Below are 26,568 nucleotides of genomic sequence, written 5' to 3'. Positions count from 1 at the left end.
ATAATCTGTGTAGGCCAATGTTGGGAATAGGGATAGTGATGGTCATTTTATTTTTGACATAATTGCATATTTTCACAGCTGCAAAACATGCAAAAACAACTTATCCTACTTGGACACACTTTATATCCTATAAGTTGCTAATTTAAGTGATATGATTGGCTTGGTCTGCTTATTAAATGATTAAAACATTAATCCATTACTTACTCATTCCTTTTATATTTACAGTACTGCAGAGATTCACAATGTGAAATGTGATTCTCACGGTGACATTAAATCAAATCAAATCAAATAAAATGTTATTTGTCACATACACATGGTTAGCAGATGTTAATGCGAGTGTAGTGAAATGCTTGTGCTTCTAGTTCCGACAATGCAGTAATAACCAACAAGTAATCTAACTAACAATTCCAAAACTACTGTCTTATACACAGTGTAAGGGGATAAAGAATATGTACATAAAGATAAATGAATGATATATGAATGAGTGAGGGTACAGAGCAGCATAGGCAAGATCCAGTAGATGGTATCGAGTACAGTATATACATATGAGATGAGTATGTAAACAAAGTGGCATAGTTAAAGTGGCTAGTGATACATGTATCTACATTATCAACAGATGTGAAATGCATTCAAAATCACCACAAATTGATTGTGGCCTTCATTTAAGCTAGAGAGAGTATGTGAATGTGTCCTTTGTCTCTGTCTTTCAGGGCAATCTTGAAACCTCTCTGCCCAATGCCATTACACATAGCAGTAAGTATAGGTAGGTCAGTATAAATTCAGGTGAGTACAGATGTAGAATCTTAATTTGATCACTCTTTTGTCGCTGAGAATTTTCCCGCACAGCAGTAAATGCAAACTTGTAGTGTATTCAAGTTTTAAAAAGGCTTCTAAAGTTCGTAATTTCCACTTTGAAATGTATCGAACCCTACAAGAAATGTCCATTCATTATAATCCACATAATTAAAATGTCCTGTTTCTCCAGGATTATTTTCCTGCTGTAGCAAACTGGCTCAAATTAAGATATTACAGCTGTATGTGTTGGTGAGTCAGTAGAGGTCAGTATTTGTGGAACCTGTTGTACCACAACACAGACATGCAATCTTCCCGTGAGGCTGATTTGGTGGTGAGTAATGAACATTGCTGCCAATAAGCTCGTCTGACCTGTAGCAGGACAGTGCAGCTCAAGGGGGTAGACCCAGGTGACTAGATGCTACTTATCCTTTCTGACAGGAAAGGTGCTTATTCCCTTCAGGACAGAGGAAATCAGAACAGAACAGCAAACGGAATTGTCCGTCTGTCTATTGTATTCACAACGTCTAACATTGTTGTGGCAGACAATTGACATCTGTAAATAGGACTTCAAATAAGGGCAAGTGTTTGGTATAGAGCATTGGATTCATTCCAGTATCAATCACATTTATTTATAAAGCCCTTCATACATCAGCTGATGTCACAAAGTGCTGTACAAAAACCCTGCCTAAAACCACAAACAGCAAGCAATGCAGGTGTAGAAGCACAATGGCTAGGAAAAACTCCCTAGAAAGGCCAAAACCTAGGAAGAAACCAGGCTATGAGGGGTGGCTAGTCCTCTTCTGGCTGGGCTGGGTGGAGATTATAACAGAACATGAGTTATAGATCCGTCATTCTCATTGAAAGAAAGTCTAAAAAGTGGTAGATCTGTTCTGTTCATGCTATTTCTATGCTTCCTATTCTTAAGTTTAGGTTTTGCATCTTTTACTTTCGGTTTTGCACACCAGCTCCAAACAGCTGAAAATATATTTCAACAGCAGTTTAGATGGTACTATGATTCTCGACACTATACTTGCTTGTTTTGTCACATAAACTGAAATTAGGCAAACTATTAGAACTTTAGCAACCAGGAAATGGTGGAGCGATTTCTGCATAGTGCAACTTTAAGCTAACACTTCTTTATTAAAAAGAACTCTACTCACTACACTATGTCTTCCTGTGTTTCAAAACACAAGGAGACGAAAACAGGAAGTGATCCGGCCCATCAAAGGGATGATTCACTTATCTATTGGCGTCATGGCGTTCACGTCATTGGAGAAGTACTACATGATCAGATTTGAGCTACACCCGATGACCTTTCCATTAGTACTGAATCCCAAGCAAATGCACAGCTGGTTGATAAATCTCCTCTTTGCATGGTAACACAACTGACATTCATGGAGTTCAGTGACTCGACTGTGTCCCAACTGAGACCCCTTAGTAAGACTTGATATCACTGTTTTCTATCGGTGCTATGGATACTTAGAGACTATGCATGGGGGAGAGCTGTTATTAAAGCCATTGTGGTTTTGGATGTAGAATGGCATAGCTAGCATATCATTCAGTGGAAGTCATTTTCTATGTCTTTTGGGAGTCTATTGAATATGCCGTAATTTTCCAGTCCACGCATGGGTTCACTTGTTTGAAGGTTCCATAAATTATCTAGACAAGACGTTCACACCCAATAGTGGAGTTGTACAGAGAAGAAGAAGAAATCAGAGGGTTATCCTTGTTTCCAGGGGGGTGGAGTAAAACCACTGAAACATCTCAGAGAGGATATGGGTATTCCATGTAAGGGTTAGGGTTGGGCTAGGGTTAGGGTTAGGGTTATGGGTATGGTTGAGGCTAGGTTTGAACAGGATGTGGACATGAAGGTAGGGTTAGGGTTGAACAGGATGTGGACATGAAGCTATGGTTAGGGTTGAACAGGATGTGGACATGAAGCTAGGGTTAGGGTTGAACCAGAATGTGGACATTAAGCTAGGGTTAGGGTTGAACCAGGGTGTGGACATGAAGCTAGGGTTAGGGTTGAACAGGGTGTGGACATGAAGCTAGGGTTAGGGTTGAACAGGATGTGGACATGAAGGTAGAGTTAGGGTTGAACCAGAATGTGGACATGAAGCTAGGGTTAGGGTTAGAGGTAGAGGTAGGGTTAGAGGTAGGGTTAGAAGTAGGGTTAGAAGTAGGGTTAGAGGTAGGGTTAAAGGTAGAGGTAGGGTTAGAGGTAGGGTTAGAGGTAGGGTTAGAGGTAGAGGTAGGGTTAGAAGTAGGGTTAGAAGTAGGGTTAGAGGTAGGGTTAAAGGTAGAGGTAGGGTTAGAGGTAGGGTTAGAGGTAGTGTTAGAAGTAGGGTTAGAGGTAGGGTTAGGGTTAGGGTTAGAGGTAGGGTTCAATCAATCAATGATGACCAGCAGGGTCAAATAATAATAATCACAGTGGTTGTCGAGGGTGCAACAGGTCAGCACCTCAGGATTAAATGTCAGTTGTCTTTTCATAGCCGATCATTCAGAGTATCTCTACCGCTCCTGCTGTCTCTAGAGAGTTCAAAACAGCAGGTCTAGGACAGGTAGCACATCTGGTGAACAGGTCAGTAAGGATGTGCTTGTCGCTGGGCTTGGGATTGGGTCGAGACCTGTCACACGTCCGGTCATTAGTGGATAACTGCCTTGCATGCCTTCTCAGAGAGCAGAGTAGGTGGTTTCTGAGGTGAGATGGCTGAGACTAGGGCAAGGCAGCCAGGTGGTCTCTCTCTCTGGTGAGGCCTGATTGACAGACTGAGGCTTGTTTGGAAGTTAGCGCTAGAAGGGTAGGTGGAGTCTTAAAAGGACAAAGGCTCAGAGGGCTGCCTTTATGACCTCACCATCTACTCACTCTCACCCCAAAACTCTCCCTGGACTGCTTATGTTGCCAGCTTTAGTCATTTTTACTGATTCAGTTGTCTATAATAGGGCTTGGGGTCAATTAAATCTCAACTCAATAGATTTCAGATATTGAAATTAATCACTGTTTTTGAATTGACTTAGCTTTCTCCAAGTACCTTTATACAGTTGAGATCTCTCTGTGTCAAATGGCTAACTTTGTTGTTTTCAAATTATAGTCAGGTGACATATTATCAACAGATCCGGGAATAGGAAATACAATTAAAAACAGAGGTAGGTAGGTAGCCAACAAACTAATTATACTTTAACAGTATACACAGAATATATATTATAATGAAATAATCTGTTGCTTTTCGTTGTCTTGCCATTAGTCTCTTGCCAGACTAGTTGGACACTCACTCAGCTGATGACGGTGACGTTACGGCAACGGTGAATCAACAATGGTAACATGGTTTATTGGATAATGTGATCAGCAGATGGGCCAGTGTCTTCGTTAGGTCTGGGCTCCTGTCCAGGTATCAAGATGATACCACTGTCCTGCAAGGCAAAGAAAAACAACACCCTCTGATTAGACCTGTAATACTAACCTCACAATGAGATATTCACACCGGTCAATGAGTTAATGGAAACCAATAAGGACATGTAAGGACAGAGTCAAACATAAACATACAGGATTACAACACACCATGGCACATATTATTGGAGTGCTGATCTAGGATCAGTTTTGCCTTGTAGATTATAATGAATGGACAGGGTAGACCTAATCAAAAGGTGTCTCTCACCGTGTGAATACTGTATTACCAGCAGCCTTTGACAAATACTGTAACGTAGCCTGGGGAATGATAAAGTTGCCTACGGTCAACAAGTCTGGACCCCTGCAGAAATTCTGGGATTGGAAGCTGGTTTTCTATGAAGAGACTACAGAAGAACAGGGGGGGGGGGGGCTCTAGAGAGCCATCGTGTCCAAAGAACTAGCTAAATCTGTATAATCCTGCCGTCCGGCTCAGATTAGCTTTCCTGTGGCCCTTTGTGGAGCACAGTTACCTCATCATGGCCTAGCCTACTGTCTACAAGACAGAGTATGCATCCCAAATGGCACCCTATTCCCTATATAGTGCTTTGGTCAAAAGGAGTGTACTATATAGGAAATAGGGTGCCATTTGGAACGTAACCAGACAGACAAGGCCAAGCCCAGAGAACTGGACTAATACACGTCAACAGTGATTAACGGAAATGCGCCCAATCCTACCTGTGGCTTTTGGCCCCAGATCCAACCTCCACTCCATTCAGTCTGTAACTATGGTGACCCACAGTAAGCAAGGACACAGTTGAGAGTGTGAGGCATGCTCATCATAACAATGCTGTTGTATTGACGTTGTATTAGTTAATGTGACGACTGTTGTTCATCGAATGATTAAAAGTTTCTAATTGCGTGATTATCTGAATCAAGCAATTATTAACTCATTAACCTGGGTCACCATGGGAAAACTAGTTTTTATTGAGTTTCTATTTCCCAAATTAACTCAAAGAATATCAGAATATCGATTTTACAACAGCTGCTAATTAACCAGTTGCCTCTACAATCTCGTTCTGAACGTCGTATAGCCCGTGAATCTGCACGGACCCGGGTCTCACCAATGAGTTCGTACCACACCAATCTTGGTTTAATATTTATTTATTAGAAAGCTAAAATGATGATAAAAGATACACATAGACAAAACACATTATAGGCTATTGATTAGAACTTAGTATAATGGGCCAACACACTATGGCGCATGTTACCCAAAATGTGGATTTCAAAGAGAGAGAGGAAAAAGAAAGTACACGAGATAAATATACATTTGGGTGAATTTGTCAGCTATGCTATTCTAACCCTTGCCCCTAACTGCCGCTCTTATGGGTCAGAAAATAAGGATGTAATTACGTGGGGAAGACCTCAGAGGATTCTCTGCGTGGACCGTTCAGGGGACCGTTCAGGCTGCTCGATGACGCACTTCTCCGGCACACCTTTCTGGTCATCCTCACGATGTCAGTGTCCTTTTGGCTTAGGAGTCTGTTCCCTCACCCTTGCTCTGGAATGGGTCTTCTGAGGACAGACAGCTCTGTAGCTCAGAGCTCACAGCATAGGAATGAAACCCTTTAGATACCATGATTCGATGGGAGATGGAGGCTAGGTGGTTCGACTTGAATTCACCCGCTTAGACACAGCTACTCATCCGTAGCTTGGGTAGAAAATGATTTCTTTGTCTTCAAACTTTTGGTGTGTTCTGGGTTCGTTTACTTTTTAGACCTTGGCTGCAGCTTGGGTCACGTAGTCTCTGTAAATTCTTTACTCACAGGTTTTATACCCTCGTGTCAGAAGTGGGCGTAACCGCCTTTAGGGCAATTCTCTGGGCATACCAAGTTAAGTGCAAGGTGTAGGTTTTTCTCAAATCCAATTTTAGACAACTAAATTCACATTTCATCTTTACCAAAACATTCCCTTTGATTTTGACATTTTCCACACAACGTATAATGTATAAACATCAAACATATACTAGGAAAACTCTTCACGTTACAATGTTTTTGTAATAACGTCATCTATAAGACTTTAATAACAAAACAAAAATGACATACATTTTCATATTCCATCTATCGTCATGACCACCATTGTGGCTGACGGAAACCATTGTTCCAAAGTCCCTTTATTTAATGTTTAATGTTCTGAGGCTGGTTCTCCATAGTAACAGGACAAAATAATTTGTCTGTGGCCTGAAATTTACCAGGGGCGTGAGGGGTCATAAAACCCCCACATCTTCAGACCCCTATCTCTCCTCCTCTGTTGGAGTTGAGAGATAATCTGTAGGGTTGTGGTCTCCTGTAACCTGACCTGATCAGGACAGTCATGTCATTAATACTAAATAACAGCAGCTCAAGTCAAATTAATACTTATCTATCAAATTAAAGTCAAGGCGCCGACAAGGCGCCACAAGTCATTTGAAAATTGAACAGTTAAATTGTGCTTCAATTCTTTTAAACATAGGCTACAATTTACTGTACAAAATCCTCTTAACTGCTTTGGGACTGGGGGCAGTATTGAGTAGCTTGGATAAAAAGGTGCCCAGTTTCTAAAACAGTTTGAATGATGTCTGTGAGTATAACAGAACTCACATGGCAGGCAAAAACCTGAGAAAAAATCCAACCAGGAAGTGGGAAATCTGATATTTGTAGTTTTTCAAGTCATTGCCTATCGAATATACAGTGTCTATGGGGTCATATTGCACTTCCTAAGGCTTCTACTAGATGTCAACAGTCTTTAGAACCTTGTTTGATGCTTCTAATGTGAAGGAGGGGGGAATGAGAGCTGAAGGAGTCATGGGTCTGCTGCCAGAGTGGCATGAGCTGATCACGCGCGCTAACGTGAGAGCGACCTGCGTTCCATCGCATTTCTACAGACAAGGGAATTCTCCGGGTTAAACATTATTGAAGATTTATGTTAAAAACATCCTAAAGATTGATTCTATACTTCGTTTGACATGTTTCTACGACCTGTAATATGACTTTTCGTCTGAACTTTCGCCTGGACTTGCCCGCGCGTCGTGAGTTTGGATTGTGTACTAAACACGTTAACAAAAAGGAGGTATTTGGACATAAATGGACATTATCGAACAAATCAAACATTTATTGTGGAACTGGGATTCCTGGGAGTGCATTCTGATGAAGATCATCAAAGGAAAGTTAATATTTACACTGCTATTTCTGACTTCTGTTGACTCCACAACATGGAGGATGTCTGTATGGCTATGGTCTGAGCACTGTACTCAGATTATTGCATGGTGTGCTTTTTCGGTAAAGCTTTTTTGAAATCTTACACAGTGGTTGCATTAAGGAGAAGTGGATCTAAAATTCCATGCATAACACTTGTATCTTTTAGCAATGTTCATTATGAGTATTTCTGTAAATTTATGTGGCTCTCTGCAAAATCTCAGGAGGTTTTGGAACTACGGAAAAAAATGTGCCAATGTAAACTGAGATTTTTGGATATAAATATGAACTTTATCAAACAAACATACATGTATTGTGTAACATGAAGTCCTATGAGTGTCATCTGATGAAGATCATCAAAGGTTAGGGATTAATTTTATCTCCATTTCTGCTTTTTGTGACTCCTCTCTTTGGCTGGAAAAATGGCTGTGTTTTTCTGTGACTAGGTACTGACCTAACAATCGCATGGTGTGCTTTTGTCGTAAAGCCTTTTTGAAATCGGACACTGTGGCTGGATTTACAACAAGTTAGTCTTTAAAATGATGTGAAATACTTGTATGTTTGAGGAATTTTAATTATCGGATTACTGTTGTTTTGAATTTGGCACCCTGCACTTTCACTGGCTGTTGTTGTGGTACGCTACCGTTCCACATATCCCAGAGAGGTTAATGAACACTTCCTTTCAGCAAGCGACCCCCACTGACCCACCATCTAATGAAATTAGTAGCATTCTTATACAGGCAATGACCTGTAATCCTGCTTGGCCCCAGCAGGGACCCTGCTAATTACCTAGGGATGAACTAACCTGTCTCACGACGGTCTAAGCCCAGCTCACGTTCCCTATTAGTGGGTGAACAATCCAACGCTTGGTGAATTCTGCTTCACAATGATCCCTTAGCCAATGCATTTCAGCAGACGCCCTCCAGGTGTGTGTTCTAAATGGCACCATATTCCCTTGATAGTGCACTACTTTTAAGCAGGGCACATAGGGCTCTGGTCAAGAGTAGTGCACTGCATAAGGAATAGGGTGCCATTTAGGAAGCAGGCCAAATGAATGAAGGCCAGAGCCAACTGCATAGCTCCTCAGTCCCCAAATCCTCTCGCCATCGGAGGTCCCATATGCTCGGTGTTTCCCGTCTTTGTTGACATGGTTGGTAGGTTCCCGGTTGTTTGCCCCACATGGTCGCACCCCCTGACGTCCTGACCTCGGGGAAAATAACAGCAGCAGATGACCAACCCCCTTTCAGAGATATCTGGGGTTAAAAGTCTTCTACAGTAACCTGCTGAGGTGGCCAAGATGACAAGATACATGGTTATTTTGTCCAACACGTCATTGTGTTTTCATCTAAACATGCCAGTTAACAATTATCGCTCACAATGAAGACTTTCACTCAGTCACTTGATGGAGTTTCTTTATTGTCAGTAGATTTTATGTTAGCCCATTTAAATGGGTTAAACTATCTGTAAATTAAAACAAAACTTCAAACTGCTTTAACATGGTTCTCTATAAAACACGTCTCCAGACTACCTGTTGACTATCTGGACCGGTCTATTGGAAGGACCTTGAGCTCAGTCCTGATCTCCAGACTACCTGTTGACTATCTGGACCGGTCTATTGGAAGGACCTTGAGCTCAGTCCTGATCTCCAGACTACCTGTTGACTATCTGGACCGGTCTATTGGAAGGACATTGATCTCAGTCCTGATCTCCAGACTACCTGTTGACTATCTGGACCGGTCTATTGGAAGGACCTTGATCTCAGTCCTGATCTCCAGACTACCTGTTGACTATCTGGACCGGTCTATTGGAAGGACCTTGATCTCAGTCCTGATCTCCAGACTACCTGTTGACTATCTGGACCGGTCTATTGGAAGGACATTGATCTCAGTCCTGATCTCCAGACTACCTGTTGACTATCTGGACCGGTCTATTGGAAGGACCTTGATCTCAGTCCTGATCTCCAGACTACCTGTTGACTATCTGGACCGGTCTATTGGAAGGACATTGATCTCAGTCCTGATCTCCAGACCCTAAACCAATGCATTAGTAGTTGTAGGCTGGAAGGTGTAAGACAAGTTAAGCAGTATGAATGTCCTTGGTTAATTCTATGGAACCCTTGAACCCCGTAAAGCCCATCCATAGTTAACCAGTCGACCTATGGCCTTACCTTAACAGCACAACTTAGACCTTCAAACCGGCTACTGCATTTGACTATACGGCTTTTACTGAACTATAAGACAGAATTAAAGCCAACATAATTATATAGTATTAGAATAACAATATGGAAGAATTGATAAACACTCATTTGTATACTGTAGTAGTGGGGCCATTTTCTGACAGTGGCTAAATCAATGGGGTAGAGATTTGGATGGGGCGAATAGGAAAAGGGTAGCCCAACTCATTTTGGAGATGTGGACGGGTGACCTTTACCCTTCCAACAGCAGGGAGAAGGAGGGCTCTGTCCTGTCTAAGAGGGCTCTGTCTGGGGCCCACATGCTGTGAGAGGCTACACCAAAGACTCCAATTATCCAAAAACGCTCATTGTACCAACTTAAACCAATTAAGTACATATGGTTAAGCACATATCCTATCAGACTTAGTGTTAACGACCCAAACTGAAAAACCTATTAACTGTGCCCGCGTGAAAAACACACAATAACTTAAAAGGTCATATCTGGGATTCTCGCTCTACAATATTGTGATGGTGACAGAAGAGAGTTCTGTCCAGCCGTTGCTAGGTAGACTTTGGGGGCATCTTTAATCCAGGAATATACCACATTATAAATACATCATTGTAAATACATCATTATAAACATGCCATTAACAAATCAATGTTTACACCGTGAAAATAAACAGAAACTCAAATGGAAACCCTTACTGTGTGGGGAGAATGTTATTTCTGTTTCTTATGACAGAGTGAGTCAGGTCCATAGACTTTCATACAGCACAAACACAAAGGGGAATTGAGTTCTGCCTGTAAACAGAACAGGGGAGAGGTGCTGTTCTAATCATCATATTACAAGTGGTCATTGTGTAAGCTTACTCAGTGTTCCCCACTGGAACACGGGGTTTTCCTTACAAACTAAGCAGCTACAACATGAGGAGCCAAAACTAAAACACTGCCAATGTGTTGACTTGTCTGTAGTGATAACACTATTGTTTAGCAGCTGCAAACAATCATGTGCATATTGAGTCCTTTATGGTCAGAAACAGCAGCCTGACACACTGAACAGGAATAACTGAGTAATATTGACTTTAATATTTATAGTGGTTTTATGTGTGAGTCATAAGGACATTTGAAAAAGAAACCTGTTCTGGGTACATGAGTTACACTTTTGCTCAGCAAACTAGATTTGAGCACTCACTCATATCCTTGTGTAATAATGTCCATTCCAAATGCTCTCTTCTATAACATAACATAAAAACTAAACATTACATGAACAATTTTATTCCATTTTACAATCCTATTATTTTGTACATGCACATTACATACAAGTGAGAAACAAACATCCTGTGACATTTTATTTAAAAAAAATAGTAATACAAAAATAGATATTACATGTATTGTACATTTAAAAAGTAAAAGTCCTTCACAGTTTAGGGGTATTGTAGTAGTAGTGCATTGCTGATCAGGTACCTTGGCTACCTGCAGCTGCTCCCGCCATTGCCTTGGCGACCGTGCAGCTCCATCACCAGGCTCCGGATCTCCTCCCTCTTCCTCCACACCTGTTGCCGTGGAAACCAGCGCTCCAAACGCAGGGGGAGGTCAAAGTGCACCACTGGGTTCTGGAGAAAGTCAGTGAGCCAACCAGAGGTTCAGAATAAGGTGTGATGTCATACATGGGACAGGCAGTTATCATTTCAGATCAAGTGTTTTAGACAGTGTAGTGGAGACAGAAAAGTGCCCATGAAATGGATGGTTGATGTCAGCTTGTTGTTAAACGTGGGAGTTTACAGGGGGAGGGCCGTACCTGCAGAAAGCTCTCCACGTACTGCAGGAGGTAGAGGCCACAGTCGCTGCTGTTGTTCTGTAGAGGGACTGTACAGTGGGAAGCCTTCATACTGTCTACAGTGAAGTCTCTGCGTGTTCCTCTACGCACCTCCCACTCTACATGTAGGTAACTGGAGAGGACAGACGGGAGAGGTTGAAACTAGTGTACAAACACATATATGAACCACACACACAAAACAATGCAAGCGCGACAGACACACACACAGAGAGTACTCACTCCCGCAAGAGCTTATAGATGCTCTCATGGTAAGAGATCTTCAGGGAGTCCATGATGAGAATGCAGGGTCTACAGAGAGAAGACAACCCCGTGATACTACACACACTGTTATAGATGGAGGAAGTACAGCCAATTCATTCACAGTTAATGCACTCACTTCTTAATGATGGTCTCCCTCTGACAACCATCTTGGGTACACGCCTTCAAAATTGGGATAATGTAATTTAGGATGTTGCACACATGCCCAAAACATTTATATTTTTTGTAATTTTTGTTTTGTTTTACAAAAGAGAGTGATATTTACTGGTGGGTTGTGGGTCCTCAATGTAGGTTTCCCACTGTCTCCACCTGTTCCACCTGAAGGAAGTACGTACACACACACACACACACACACACACACACACACACACACACACACACACACACACACACACACACACACACACACACACACACACACACACACACACACACACACACCTTTTAAATCAGCAGCAAATGTTTAGTTCCTTTGATTTTGTTCTGTGGTGTTATGGCCAAATGTGCATGCTCTGTTTCTCAGTGTTTCTTGGCTGGGTATGGAGGACACGCTAGACCTGAACTACAGCCACCAGGTCAACCAAATAATTCCATCTGCAGTTGGGATTCAATTACACACATGCATGAACATGCACACATAACACACATCACATCCAGGTATAAGTAGAACACCCCCTAACCGTCAGTTTTTTTTTTTAGAGAGACCTCATTTTCAGAGGGTTTATGTTGTATACAACATAAGCCCTAACATAGGGTTTTAAAGGGTAGTTAGGGACTGACATCGCAGCCTAAAAAGCCCACTAGCTGCCTTCCAACAATATTAAGGAAAAATAAAAACGATCTAACCCAACGTTAATTTGATCATTAAAGTTAAACAAAGCGTGTGAACACAACCTGGGTTGATTAGAAACACGATTACAGGGTCCTGGTGAGAGAAGTGAGATTCTGCCAAGGTAAATATCACAAACACACAATGCATCGGCGCTGTCCAACGCACCTGCTCCGTTCTGCAGTTTGGGGTTGCTGGCTTCTGGAGAAGGCCCAGTTGAAGCCTGGGGCTGGCATTTCCTCTTCCCCCCATTGGCCTCCACTCCAGCTAGGCCAGACCACTCCTCATGCTGGGCCTGCTCCAGGCCAGGGAAACAGATCACCACAAGGTACCAGTGGGCTCTGGGGAAACAGACACAAGGGATTCAGACACAAGGGATTCAGACACAAGGGAATGTGCAATGTATAATGTATGTGGCTATATGAGAAGTGTTCAATGTGTATGATAAGGGTAATGTATACATTATGTACAGTGTGTAATGTACAGTGTCTATTTTGTATACAGCAGTACTGTGTGTCTAAGACAATCTGGGATATTACAGTTCATCGTATCCTATCCTAGGTGAGAAAGCGTAATGGACTGGGGATAAAGAGATCTGTGTTACCGCATCTACATTCTCATCTACACATATAGATGGATTTGATCATGGAAATACAGAGCAATGTGTTGTTTCAATGTGTAAAGAGAGAAACCAGTCAGTCTAGTAGAGTAAATGGCATTCACAAGACACTATAGGGAACTGCTGTGTCCCCTGTCCTAGCCTGGCTGTGGCCCCTGTCCTAACCTGGCTGTGTCCCCTGTCCTAGCCTGTCTGTGGCCCCTGTCCTAGCCTGGCTGTGGCCCCTGTCCTAGCCCGGCTGTGGCCCCTGTCCTAGCCCGGCTGTGGCCCCTGTCCTAGCCTGATTCTCTTGTATAGGAACATACTGGAACATACCGTGTCAGAATATAAATCTGTATCTGGAGCGTAGCCCATTTTCCAGCTACACGTCAGGGGACACAATACTCTTAACAAGAGTAAAATGCTCCTTATTGTCACTGATGCTTTTTTATTGAAAACCCATTAAGATATGTAAAATAGGTCTGCAGTTGTTGTATAATAATATATGCCATTTAGCAGACACTGATATCCAAAGTGACTTAGTGTCATGCCTGCAGACATTTTCCCTATGGGAGGAATTGAACCTACAGCACTTGGCATTGCAAGAGCCACGCTCCACGGACTGAGCCAGGGTTCTAAATCATTGTGCCGGGAACAGAAGACCGTGTTGACAAAGGTACAGTATGTAGACTAAAACCCTTCTACCGTGGTCCTAAAGTGAAGTGGGGAGTCGAGGGAACAGGGAACGCTGTGCAGCACTCCCTCCAGACCGTCATCATTCCACAGCCATATGAATGAAGGTACGCACATCCGGCCCCGTCTCTGTCAGGCGTGACAGAGGCTGTTTCAACACCAGCGCAGCCTTGAGACTAGTACACACACCCACAGACAGACAGACAGAGACTACAGCTCAGGCCACATCCATTCATCTCCACTATGCTGGAGCCCTGCCCTGCCTGGACACTGCCTCCGCTCCAGTTTAATGTCCCTGTTTTCATGTCTTTTTGTCAGAGCCATGACAGCTAGAGGGAAGGATGAAGAAAAGAGCACTGTGCACTGAGTAGAGCAGTGTAGAGTAGAGCAGTGTAGAGTAGAGTAGAGTAGAGCAGTGTAGAGTAGAGTAGTGTAGAGTAGAGCAGTGTAGAGTAGAGCAGTGTAGAGTAGAGCAGTGTAGAGTAGAGCAGTGTAGAGTAGAGTAGAGCAGTGTAGAGTAGAGCAGTGTAGAGTAGAGCAGTGTAGAGTAGAGCAGTGTAGAGTAGAGCAGTGTAGAGTAGAGTAGTGTAGAGTAGAGCAGTGTAGAGTAGTGTAGTGTACAGTAGTGTAGTGTACAGTAGTGTAGTGTACAGTAGCATAGTATAGTGTAGTATAGAGTAGTGTACAGTAGAGTAGAGCAGTGTAGAGTAGAGCAGTGTAGAGTAGAGTAGAGTAGTGTTCAGTAGTGTAGAGTACAGTAGTGTAGTATAGTGTAGTATAGAGTAGTGTACAGTCGAGTAGAGCAGTGTAGAGTAGTGTAGTGTACAGTAGTGTAGTGTACAGTAGTGTAGTGTACAGTAGCATAGTATAGTGTAGTATAGAGTAGTGTACAGTAGAGTAGAGCAGTGTAGAGTAGAGCAGTGTAGAGTAGTGAAGTGTACAGTAGTGTACAGTAGGATAGTATAGTGTAGTATAGAGTAGTGTACAGTAGAGTAGAGCAGTGTAGAGTAGTGTAGTGTACAGTAGTGTAGTGTACAGTAGCATAGTATAGTGTAGTATAGAGTAGTGTACAGTAGAGTAGAGCAGTGTAGAGTAGTGAAGTGTAGAGTAATGTAGTGAAGCATAGTATAGTGTAGTATAGTGTAGGGAAAGGCAGTGTAGTGCAGGGCAGAGTAGTATAGTGTAGGGTAGAGTAGAGTAGAAGTATTCTGTTCTGCTTTGCGAGGTCGACAGAAATTATGTCGTTATTGGTCCAAGTCTTGGCTCTACCCTCTGTGTGTGTGTGTGTGTGTGTGTGTGTGTGTGTGTGTGTGTGTGTGTGTGTGTGTGTGTGTGTGTGTGAGAGTGTGTGTGAGTGCATGCGTGTCTATGATTCTCACTCACTTGTGATTGACCGGCACAAACAGGTAGTCCTTGTTGAAGATGTCAACATGGCGGGTCCACGTCCTCACCCTCTGGTGTCTCCTGTCCCTGGCTCTGAGAGGAAGGAGAGGGGACACACTTCACAGCAACGCATACTACTCCTTCCATCACAATCCAGGAAGAATATCTCTTAACAATACTCTTAACAAGAGTAAAATGCTCCTTAACTTCGGTCAATACCATCATTAACATCGTTAGCATGTGACTAAGCCACCAGCCTACGTAGAGCACGCCGCCAGGAGCCTAAAGCCAAACATGAGCCCCCGGCGGGGCGCCATGTGACGTGCGGCCGTTAAAAGACCTCCTTACGGAATGGCAGCCTCCTCCTCCAGGGACGTGTCCCGGCGGGTCAGCTGCTTGTAGAAGAAGCTGCTGAAGACATGACATCTCTCTGCCAGGGGCCCCGGGGCCCGCTCCAGGAGAAGATACCTGAGGGGACAGGAAGATACGGAGGTTTTGCTGGACTGTCACATGCTGTGTGGCTGAGATAAACTAAGGGACATGGCTGATTTCCATATATGTTAAATGAAGCTAATGTTAGGGTTTGGTTATGATAATGGTCAGTTTTAGGTTTTGGCTGGTCAGCCTGTCAAAGGGCTGCTGGTCAGAAAAGTCCCCTTAGTCCTGCTTCATTGTACTTAGTTGTGGTTTGAACCAATCAGCATTCAGGATTAGATCCACCTGTTGTATGATCACAGGTTACACGTCTGCCAGGTGGCTAAGATGTTCACATGACAGGAGAAAAACATTGGTCCACAGGCAGATCACTAGAGCTCACTTAAGGTAGAAGTCGATGATGACATCATTGAGGAACTGGCCACTGTCCAGACAGTCTAGGTCCTCTGTTGTCACGGTGATTCCTCCTTTAGAAGGGAGTGGTGGGTACTGGATCAACCTGATGATGAAGAGATCCAATAGTTAATGTGTAAACAACAACAACTAATACTAACAGGTAGTATATTCTACATTGAAAACCATCCATAACAATAAACTGGTGAGCAGCAAGATATACTGCCCTCACCTGGTGAGCAGCAAGATATACTGCCCTCACCTGGTGGGCAGCAAGATATACTGCCCTCACCTGGTGGGCAGCAAGATATACTGCCCTCACCTGGTGGGCAGCAAGATATACTGCCCTCACCTGGTGGGCAGCAAGATATACTGCCCTCACCTGGTGGGCAGCAAGATATACTGCCTTCACCTGGTGGGCAGCAAGATATACTGCCCTCACCTGGTGGGCAGCAAGATATACTGCCTTCACCTGGTGGGCAGCAAGATATACTGCCCTCACCTGGTGGGCAGCAAGATATACTGCCCTCACCTGGTGGGCAGCAAGATATACTGCCCTCACCTGGTGGGCAGCAAGATATACTGCCCTCACCTGGTGGGCAGCAAGATATACTGCCTTCACCTGGTGGGCAGCAAGATATACTGCCCTCACCTGGTGGGCAGCAAGATATACTGCCCTCACCTGGTGGGCAGCAATATATACTGCCCTCACTTGGTGGGCAGCAAGATATACTGCCCTCACTTGGTGGGCAGCAAGATATACTGCCTTCACCTGGTGGGCAGCAAGATATACTGCCCTCACCTGGTGGGCAGCAAGATATACTGCCTTCACCTGGTGGGCAGCAATATATACTGCCTTCACCTGGTGGGCAGCAAGATATACTGCCCTCACCTGTTGGGCAGCAAGATATACTGCCTTCATCTGGTGGGCAGCAAGATATACTGCCCTCACCTGGTGGGCAGCAAGATATACTGCCCTCACTTGGTGGGCAGCAAGATATACTGCCTTCACCTGGTGGGCAGCAATATATACTGCCCTCACCTGGTGGGCAGCAAGATATACTGCCCTCACCTGGTGGGCAGCAAGATATACTGCCTTCACCTGGTGGGCAGCAATATATACTGCCCTCACCTGGTGGGCAGCAAGATATACTGCCCTCACCTGGTGGGCAGCAAGATATACTGCCCTCACCTGGTGGGCAGCAAGATATACTGCCCTCACCTGGTGGGCAGCAAGATATACTGCCCTCACCTGGTGGGCAGCAGGCCCTTGAGTCTGGAGTAAGGCTCTCTGCTTCTGTGGTTCCCTCTGGTCCGACTGGGGCTCCCCTGATCAGAACAAGAACAGAACAGAAAAACATTACAGAATCACCCGCCAGAAGTCATCACCCCAGTCAAACACGTCAGACTCTACAGATTCATCTGACTGCATGGGGGATTGTCCTCCAATGTATTTTGGACAAGGGGAACAGGTGATCAAATTCAACGTTTTGGTGAGTGATGGGAATGAGGGGGATCGAGATGATAAAGTCAAGGTCTGCTCTGATGATGAACAGCAGAGAGGAAGAGGATGACGCCACTCACTGTGTGTGTGTTGGCCAGACATGCTGCAGGACTGCCAACCCTGTCCAACTTTTTAGAGTACCAGACGCCTTGGCAAATTGGAGATTCAACTCGCGCGCATAGCACGCGCAGAATTGGGGGTTTCTTTCACCCGCACGCGCGCTGTGTGTGAGTCTGATCGCAATTATAGAATTGTACCAAATCAAGTCTATAATGTTTTTCTTAGCACATGCGCCCAAGTTTAGTCGCTATAGTATAGGAACGCTTGTCACCTCTCAAACTGGGCCAATCACTTGGGCCAGCTCACAAGTAGTGGCTTTTTAGACACGATTCCTAATCAACACTAAAAGCAAAATCATTTTGAAAACATTAAAACAAAAACAAATGACTGGCTACACAAAGCTTGACTAGGCTACCGCCAAGAGAATCTGAACGCTGTTCTCTAGTCCGCTTGCCTATTGTATTTATTTGCAGCGCATACATCATTTCAGATTTTCGAAATGTATAACATCTCAAATCTAGTGCAAAGGCATTTTAGAAGCATTGCCTCTATAGCTAATACCCGACACTCATTCATTCTTCATCGCGCAGTCTTCTAAACTCCCGACTCCATTTAATACCAAGACGTTAATATTGATTTTTTTATTATACCTTTGTAATGCTATTTGTGACGTGGATCATAATTAAAGTTGCAGTCTATCAGGTTGCGTGATCCTCGTAATGTTACGTGGAAAATAGAACTAATGGGACGCAGAATTCCTCTTGAAACTAGGGGGCACTATTTTTATTTTTGGAAAAATAACGTTCCCAAAGTAAACCGCCTATTTCTCAGGACCAGATGCTAGAATATGCATATAATTGACAGCCTAGGATAGAAAACACTCTAAAGTTTCCAAAACTGTCAAAATATTGTCTGTGAGTATAACAGAACTGATATTGCAGGCGAAAGCCTAAGAAAAATCCAATCAGGAAGTGACTCATGTTTTGAAACCATTGTGTTCCTATGCACCCCTATTGGCCACTGAAAGGGATATCAACTAGATTCCCTTTTCTACGTATTCCCTAAGGTGTCTACAGCCTTTAGATGTAGTTTCACGCCTTTATGTTGAAGAATGAGCGTAAACGACTACATTGCGTAAGTGGCCAGCTGAGGGCTCTCAGAGTGATTCTTGCGTAAAAGACAGAGGTAGTCCTTTTCCCTCTCGCTCCTACTGAAAAGCCAATTGTCCTGGTTGATATATTATCGAATAGATATTTGAAAAAGACCTTGAGGATTGATTATAAAAAACGTTTGCCATGTTTCTGTCGATATTATGGATATCTTTTGAATTTTTTTTCGCCGTTGTCGTGACCGCTATTTCCGGTGGATTTCTGAACATAACGTGACAAACAAACTGAGGAATTTTGGGTATAAAAATAATCTTTATGGAACAAAAGGAACATTTTCTGTCTAACTGGGAGTCTCGTCAGTGAAAACATCCGAAGATCATCAAAAGGTAAACGGTTAATTTGATTGCTTTTCAGATTTTCGTGACCAAGCTTCCTGCTGCTAGCTGGACATAATGCTATGCTAGGCTATCGATAAACTTACACAAACGCTTGTCTTGCTTTGGCTGTAAAGCATAATTTCAAAATCTGAGATGACAGGGTGATTAACAAAAGGCTAATCTGTGTTTCACTATATTTCACTTGTGATTTCATGAATATTTTCTAGTAATATTTTTTGACCGTTGCGCTATGCTAATTAGTGTAGTTGATGACAATTCTCCCGGATCCGGGATGGGTAGTTCCACGAGGTCACAATCGCACAAATGCAACCAGTTATTTTTCGTATTTGCATTTAATTTCTTTCACAGTTCTGAGCTCCTGAGTGACTATACTGACCTTTGCTGTCCCCAGGCTGGGGTCTGCCAGCAGGCTCTGCCCCAGCAGGGTGAGGAGGTGGGCGTCCTGGGGACAGCTGTGTATCAGTGCCAGGCCGTCTGCCCAGGACAGGGGACTCTTCAGGTCGTAGGAGCGGCCCTGACGGAAGGCCTCTACATCCAGCATGGAGGCTAGCAGAGCAGCCTGCAGATCACCTAGCTGTTCTCTTAGGACCAGGAGGAGGAATGGACAGGCCTGACCTATATATCCACAATAGGAGAGAACACACACATGAACACACGGACAGATGCACACACTGTTCCACACGTTGGCAGGTGATGCCTTTTTCCTCTAGAAAGTGTGGTTGAGTCATGGCGGTGTGATCCGCCCACTAATACTCAGTAACTGGCCCACATTAAGGACAACGTACCACTTCTACACTTCCTTGTTTTTCTTTAGGTTTTGGTGGCAGAATCTTGAGAAGTTTGTTTTCCTGTTGACCTTCGCAGCTTGATTGAACCTTTAACTCAATTAATCCACCTCTGGATCGGATGGAACACCAGTCCCAATGAATCCACCTCTGGATCGGACGGAACACCAGTCCCAATGAATCCACCTCTGGATCGGATGGAACACCAGTCCCAATGAATCCACCTCTGGATCGGACGGAACACCAGTCCCAATGAATCCACCTCTGGATCGGATGGAACACCAGTCCCAATGAATCCACCTCTGGATCGGACGGAACACCAGTCCCAATGAATCCACCTCTGGATCGGATGGAACACCAGTCCCAATGAATCCACCTCTGGATCGGATGGAACACCAGTCCCAATTTATCCACCTCTGGATCTGATGGAACACCAGTCCCAATTTATCCACCTCTGGATCGGACGGAACACCAGTCCCAATGAATCCACCTCTGGATCGGACGGAACACCAGTCCCAATTTATCCACCTCTGGATCGGACGGAACACCAGTCCCAATTTATCCACCTCTGGATCGGATGGAACACCAGTCCCAATTTATCCACCTCTGGATCGGATGGAACACCAGTCCCAATGAATCCACCTCTGGATCAGACGGAACACCAGTCCCAATTTATCCACCTCTGGATCGGACGAAACACCAGTCCCAATGAATCCACCTCTGGATCGGACGGAACACCAGTCCCAATGAATCCACCTCTGGATCGGATGGAACACCAGTCCCAATGAATCCACCTCTGGATCGGATGGAACACCAGTCCCAATTTATCCACCTCTGGATCTGATGGAACACCAGTCCCAATTTATCCACCTCTGGATCGGACGGAACACCAGTCCCAATGAATCCACCTCTGGATCGGACGGAACACCAGTCCCAATTTATCCACCTCTGGATCGGACGGAACACCAGTCCCAATTTATCCCGCCTCATGCATCAAATTCTCTGCATCTGGTGAAAATATGTTGACCCACTATTCATATTACTATAGATGTATTTATCCTCCATTTAACCAGGGAAGTCACATTGAGATTGACATCTCTTTTTCAAGGCTGCTCTTTTAAAGCTAACATGGACTCTCAAGTCTCAACTAACATTGTAATGAATTTCTCTGTCTTCGTTCTCCCAGTTGGTAGAGTAGTCTTACCAGGCAGTGTAACGGGGTGGAGGGCTGAGAGCTCTGTCTGTACCAGGTTGGCCTGGGCCTCAGACACCCAGAGGAAGAGCAGGGAGGGGGCCGCTCGGCCGGGACAACCCTGGAAGAGACTCCCGTCTTGGGCTAGACCCCCGTCCCACACCGCGTACCCTCTGAGCTGGGACGCCACCAGGCTCACCGACAGTCCCCCCTCCTCCTCGGATGACACCCTGGAATCTGTTGGAGAAGGGGGAGGGTGTAATAATTCTGTTTTGATCATACTGGATATCTGATGACAGGGAAGTCTTTTTTGTTGGATTATTTCTATCATTTATTTAAAGGTCTTCTACAGTATTTTGGAGAAGGCAGAAAGACTGTCTAATACACTGACTATCGGGGGTTAAGAATCCAAGACCCTGGAGTTACTAGCACCATGCTCTCACTAACTGACCACCTCCTGCTCAACATAAGCTTAGGACACTAGTAAGATCCACAGATGTACCCGGAGTCAAGTGGGGTGAAAAGGTTGTGCAGACCAGTATGGCCTACCGTCGCCAAACGTAAATAGAACCCTAAGCTGAGCTTCTTAACCCTAACCCAGTCCAGAGAAAAACAGGTACGTGTGTAGAGGTGTGTGTGTGTTCAGGTGCAAGTGTGTGTATGGGGGCACGTGTGTGTGACCCTCACAGGGTCACAGACAGTTGACCAGGGTCGTTACATGCTCACCTACAGTAAACAACAGGGTAAGCCATGGGACAATAACAAGCGTAACCGTAATGAGATTTATATAAAGGATTAAAGACGGGTTATCTAAGGGAACGTCAGGCTGGAATTAAATCATTACACATAATTAATATTACAAACTGGGTGGGTCGAGACCTGAATGCTGATTGGCTGACAGCCGTGGTATATTTCACCATATACCACGAGGATAACAAAACGTTTATTTTTACAGCTCTAATTACATTGGAACCAGTATATAATAGCAATAAGGCACCTCAGGGGGTTGTGGTATATGGCCAATATACCACGGCTAAGGGCTGTATACAGGCACTCCGCGTTGCGTCGTGTTTAAGAACAGCACTTAGCCGGGGTATACAGCTGTTTTGGCCATATACCACACCCCCTCGGGCCTTATTGCTTAAATATAGAATAGGCTGATCTGATCCTTCTACATGTATATAATACCTGTAAATCGTTAACTACAGGTCTTTTGCATCGTACTGGCCAACTACCTTTCCTTGCTGGACAATGGATTTCAGCACTACACTTTCAGAACAGAAGTGTGTTTGCCAGTCTGACTTCACCAACCTGGTTCCAGATCTGATTGTGCTCTTGCCAACTCATTTGCTTATTGTCAAGCCAAACATGTTTAGCATGACAATGAGGGCCAAGGAGTTGGCACGATGGCACAAACAGACTGCCACTCATCTGCCCGCTGCCCTCCTCATCTGAATACCTTGACCTAAGTCTCATGAGGCCGCAGTCTATGACGGCAGCAGGAAGAGGGTGGCTCAGGGAGGCTATGGAGCCCATATGATCCCCCTGGGGAAGGGAAGGACCCTGCATGTGTTGCAGTAAAGACTAAAACACACAGTGACTTCACCCTCTGAGGCTTTTTGAGAGCTTTTTATCATCTTCCCCCATCTGATCATTAGTCTAAGTCATACTCTACCACACATACACACAGCTGCAATGTCAAGCTGTCAGTGATTACCTTTCAGCGGTAGAGTGATGCCATCATCTGTTACCTACAAAAAGAGGAGGGAGATTAAATATATTAGCAGGAGGAAAATGCTGACATTTTGTCATTACGGTATGTAATAAGAGGGAGGATGAATAAAATAGCTGATTAGAGAAGAGGTAAAGGAGGAGAAGAGATTGAAGACAGGTGGAGGGATATTATAAAGCATCCTGTTGGGTTTATATATTAGGAGGGTAGACTGACCCCTGACCCTGATGCTCAGTCTTGACCAACCTTTAGAACCTTATTCCCCTAGACCCGTATTCCCCTAGCCCAGACCAGATGCACTTGTGTAGATCTGAAAGGATTGAATAGGTAGTCACATTGGACATGTTTAGCATGGTTGCTATGGAAACAATACCAATCATAACAGAATAATACATATTCTGTTTAAAAGGGTCGTCAACAAAAAAAAGACCTCGTTCAACAACAGAAGGAACATTTCCAGACATGACAAAAGCAGCTAAATAAATAAATTAGGCAATGGGGACTTCCCTGTTGTTTTGCTGACCTCACAGTGGAAAACAACAACAGTTTGACACAGTAATCTATTGACCACAAGGCAACTGCTCCGGACTCACTGACCGCGGTTTAATTCACCGCGGGACTCTGTCATTAGCACCACACTATTTCTTAATTGCTTGTTAAAGGATTTTATGGCCCTTGAATGGATTTGATGGGAGTTTGGAGAACACCTGGTGAGTTATGATCTTGAGTTGCTTATCATGTTATTGTCCCAGTAAGAGACTGGCATGTGGGTTTTTGAGACTGCCAGTGAAGGTTGTGATCCAAGCGTTCAAAGTAGAGGCACATATTTGATCTTCTATTTTATTACAGCTCTCTCCATCCGTCCCATCAGTGTAATATGTAAGCCCTATTTTGTGAGGACTGGCCCATTAAGACGTTGGACAACACATGTCCTTTATTAAAATATAAACCAGGAACAAAAACTAGTGATGGGCCAATCACATTAAGGGGGAAGCTATCTGGAAGAGAGCATGGAAAGAAAGAGAGAAAGAAAGAGAGAAAGAAAAAGAGAAAGAAAGAAAGAAAGAAAGAGAGAAAGAAAGAAAGAAAGAAAGAAAGAAAGAAGCTGGGCAAATATTGATGTGAAATCAGGACAGTGGGGAAAGAACCTGGTTGTTTCTGTCTTACATTCATAAAGGCTTCAACTGAGACACAAATTTGGAACTCACAGGTATTATGCTCAGCTAATTTTGAATGTGGAGCACAAGCACGCGCCTATGTGTACACAAAGATAGAGTGACCTACACACACACCACTAGCCAAAGTGTCTTACCACCAGGTTTCCATTGGCCTGCGCTCGGACCACCCCAGCGTGCAGTGTAGAGAAGGACAGTTCCATGATAGGAGGCAGTGGCTGTGTGCTGCCAGGTTGGTGCTCCGATACGCTCTGTGACCCTGTGACCTTCTCTCCAACCACAGCCTGCCAATCACAACACAGAGGCACCGGCACACATGGAAATAATTCACAATATTGCACAAAACACCTCATATTTACCTCAACTGCTTAAACAGATTTCTTCCCAGGCATGAAGCAAAGGCTTTCCTAGAAGCAAATGCTTTAAATCGACCACGATTTCCTAGAATGTTTTCAATTGGTGATGTCTTGTCTTTTAGGTGCAACAAGTTACAGTGGGTGGAGTTTAAGGTGGAGGCCTTTCAGCTAGGTCCCTCCAGCTACAGTAAAAGAAGAGACACTGCACTGAGCAACACAGAAATCCTAGAACAGTGATGGGAAGCTCTATTCGAGATGCTCAACAACAGGGGTTACATCTGTTCCTCTACAGCGTCCCGAAACACAATAACAAACATGTTGGATCTTAACCAGAGTTACCTGCTTCTTCTAAAACATCCACTGGGGAGCCTTTCTACTACTAATTATCTCACAGCACCAGACTGGTTTCTTTTATTACTTACACATTCCCAATCCCCACTGTCTGCTAGCTAGCTAAACCTCTACATGTGTTACAGACAGGCAGTTAGCTGACAAGAGCTGGCAAACCTCACCTCAGTCGTGATACAGGCTACAATGTTGTCTTCTCCAAGTCTGACCTCTCAATCCAAGTCTGAAATAGCTGGCTTCTCTGAGTACTGCATATAAAAATGTCCGTCTTGATTTGTTTGCTTGATTTGATGCTCTCTGACTGTCAAAAGGCTCTAATATTATTTGAAACCAGACAATACGTTATTTATCCAGGCAACCATGGAATTAGAACCATATCATTAGAATTCTACTCACTTAAAGGGAATAGGCCTCCTACATGTGATGATGTACCATGATCATTAGAGACACATGCCGCCCCCCTACCTGTTTGGGTACATGTTCCTCTGGGGTGGGTTGGCCTTGCCTGGGGCTCTGTTGTGGGGTCTTCAGCCTGGGGCACTCTTCTTCATCATCCATGTCCTCCTCATCCTCACTGGAAAGCACAACTGACACACACAGACACTCGACTTAGTATGGTGATTATACACTGTCGTTAAACAAACAAGGGGAACTGATAATATTACAGGCCAGTGGTCTGTTGCAGCAGCTGGGTGTAAAAACACTGGGCTTAAATGATAAGCGGAAGATAGTTACACCCAGAATATACTAGCCTTCCTTTCAAAATGAGGGAAGAGAGAGGAGAGAGAGACAGAGAGAGACACCAGTCTGTAGGTGAGGGGATTGTACTGTATATAGTAAGGTGCCTACACACACTGAGGTCGGTCCATGCCAAGGCTGGGGTTGGTGGGCCCAGGGTAATAGGCTTGCCAGGGAGTCATCTGGAGTGTGACGCTCAGCGCTGAGCTAGCCAGAACTGGAGCAACTTGTCCTGCTGTACCACCCATAACTGTTGTATATCTATGGTGCCACCTACTGGGACTGGCACCTTGAAGTGACACTGACACCGTTAGTTAGTGTGTCAATGGGGTGGCTTCACGAAGGAGCTGCTGGCACACTGACTGTCACTGAAGTTGAGAGCAGAAGCCCCTTCCGTGCTCTACCACCGACTGAGACTGTCACTTTCAAGTCAGTGTGTTAATGAGTGTGTCAGTTGCTGGCACACTAACAGTCAGTGAAGGACTTAAGAGGATTGGAGTGGTATCTATTTGTACTCAAGATGACTACTTTGATGAATGATTAGCTAACACATTGCAATGGGCCATTATCACAATTTTTAAAGCCCCCAAGCAGTCTTTGTAATTTTATTTGTAAATCACTGTATGTCTAATAAATCACTGTCTGTTTATTTAATGAAAATAACTCCAACATATATTATTTTTAACATTTACACTGAGTATACCAAACATCAGGAACTGAGTGCATTTCCCTGAGCCTCCTTTTGCCCTTGAAACACTCTCTGATCATGTGGGCGTTAAGAAACAAATGTGAAGATATTTACATAGACATCCCTGATTGGCTGATAGGAGGGTCTAGAGCCCATCCCCTTTCCCAGATGAACAGTCATTGGTCTATTATAATCAGATCACATTGTGATGTCATGCTGTGGGCCAAAAGTTCCATCCCATCAGAACAAGCTGAAATTCAAAGCATTGTTTTCTAACATCTCTTACACAAAAAGGGCATTATCATAATTTCAGTGATAGTGTGAAAATAGCATCATTTAAAAAAAAGAATAATCACGTTTTTAACTGCACCTCCTCTTTTAATATATCACATTGATTATGATGAAGTACGCAATATTAGCCTACATCATGTTGTTCACCAATACCTTTGACATAAATACAGATTAGCCTAC

The 26,568-nt window shown here is 44.0% G+C and overlaps 1 protein-coding gene across 3 annotated transcripts in view; it reads right to left on the bottom strand.

Moving 5' to 3' along the window:
- Nucleotides 1-10,144: 10,144 nt before the first annotated feature.
- The window catches only part of LOC110495498 (uncharacterized), a 28,839-nt gene continuing 12,415 nt past the window's right edge, over nt 10,145-26,568 (bottom strand). For all 3 annotated transcript variants that reach the window (XM_090207710.1, XM_090207712.1, XM_090207711.1), the window contains exons 8-22: nt 25,137-25,258; nt 24,105-24,251; nt 22,778-22,811; nt 21,073-21,297; nt 19,460-19,698; nt 17,265-17,341; nt 16,002-16,118; nt 15,533-15,652; nt 15,185-15,277; nt 12,679-12,851; nt 11,947-11,999; nt 11,800-11,843; nt 11,643-11,711; nt 11,385-11,535; nt 10,145-11,199 (exon numbers count right to left, since the gene is read on the bottom strand). In XM_090207710.1, coding sequence (XP_090063836.1) covers nt 11,056-11,199; nt 11,385-11,535; nt 11,643-11,711; nt 11,800-11,843; nt 11,947-11,999; nt 12,679-12,851; nt 15,185-15,277; nt 15,533-15,652; nt 16,002-16,118; nt 17,265-17,341; nt 19,460-19,698; nt 21,073-21,297; nt 22,778-22,811; nt 24,105-24,251; nt 25,137-25,258 — 1,808 coding nt within the window. In that variant the 3' untranslated portion in view covers nt 10,145-11,055. The remainder of the gene's footprint in view (nt 11,200-11,384; nt 11,536-11,642; nt 11,712-11,799; nt 11,844-11,946; nt 12,000-12,678; nt 12,852-15,184; nt 15,278-15,532; nt 15,653-16,001; nt 16,119-17,264; nt 17,342-19,459; nt 19,699-21,072; nt 21,298-22,777; nt 22,812-24,104; nt 24,252-25,136; nt 25,259-26,568) is intronic.

The sequence above is a fragment of the Oncorhynchus mykiss genome, chromosome 18, assembly GCF_057628025.1.
Source record: "Oncorhynchus mykiss isolate SJ-2025 chromosome 18, ASM5762802v1, whole genome shotgun sequence".
NCBI lineage: Eukaryota > Metazoa > Chordata > Actinopteri > Salmoniformes > Salmonidae > Oncorhynchus > Oncorhynchus mykiss.
The sequence above is the reverse complement of the archived record's forward strand: the minus strand, read 5'-3'. Positions and strand labels throughout refer to the sequence as shown.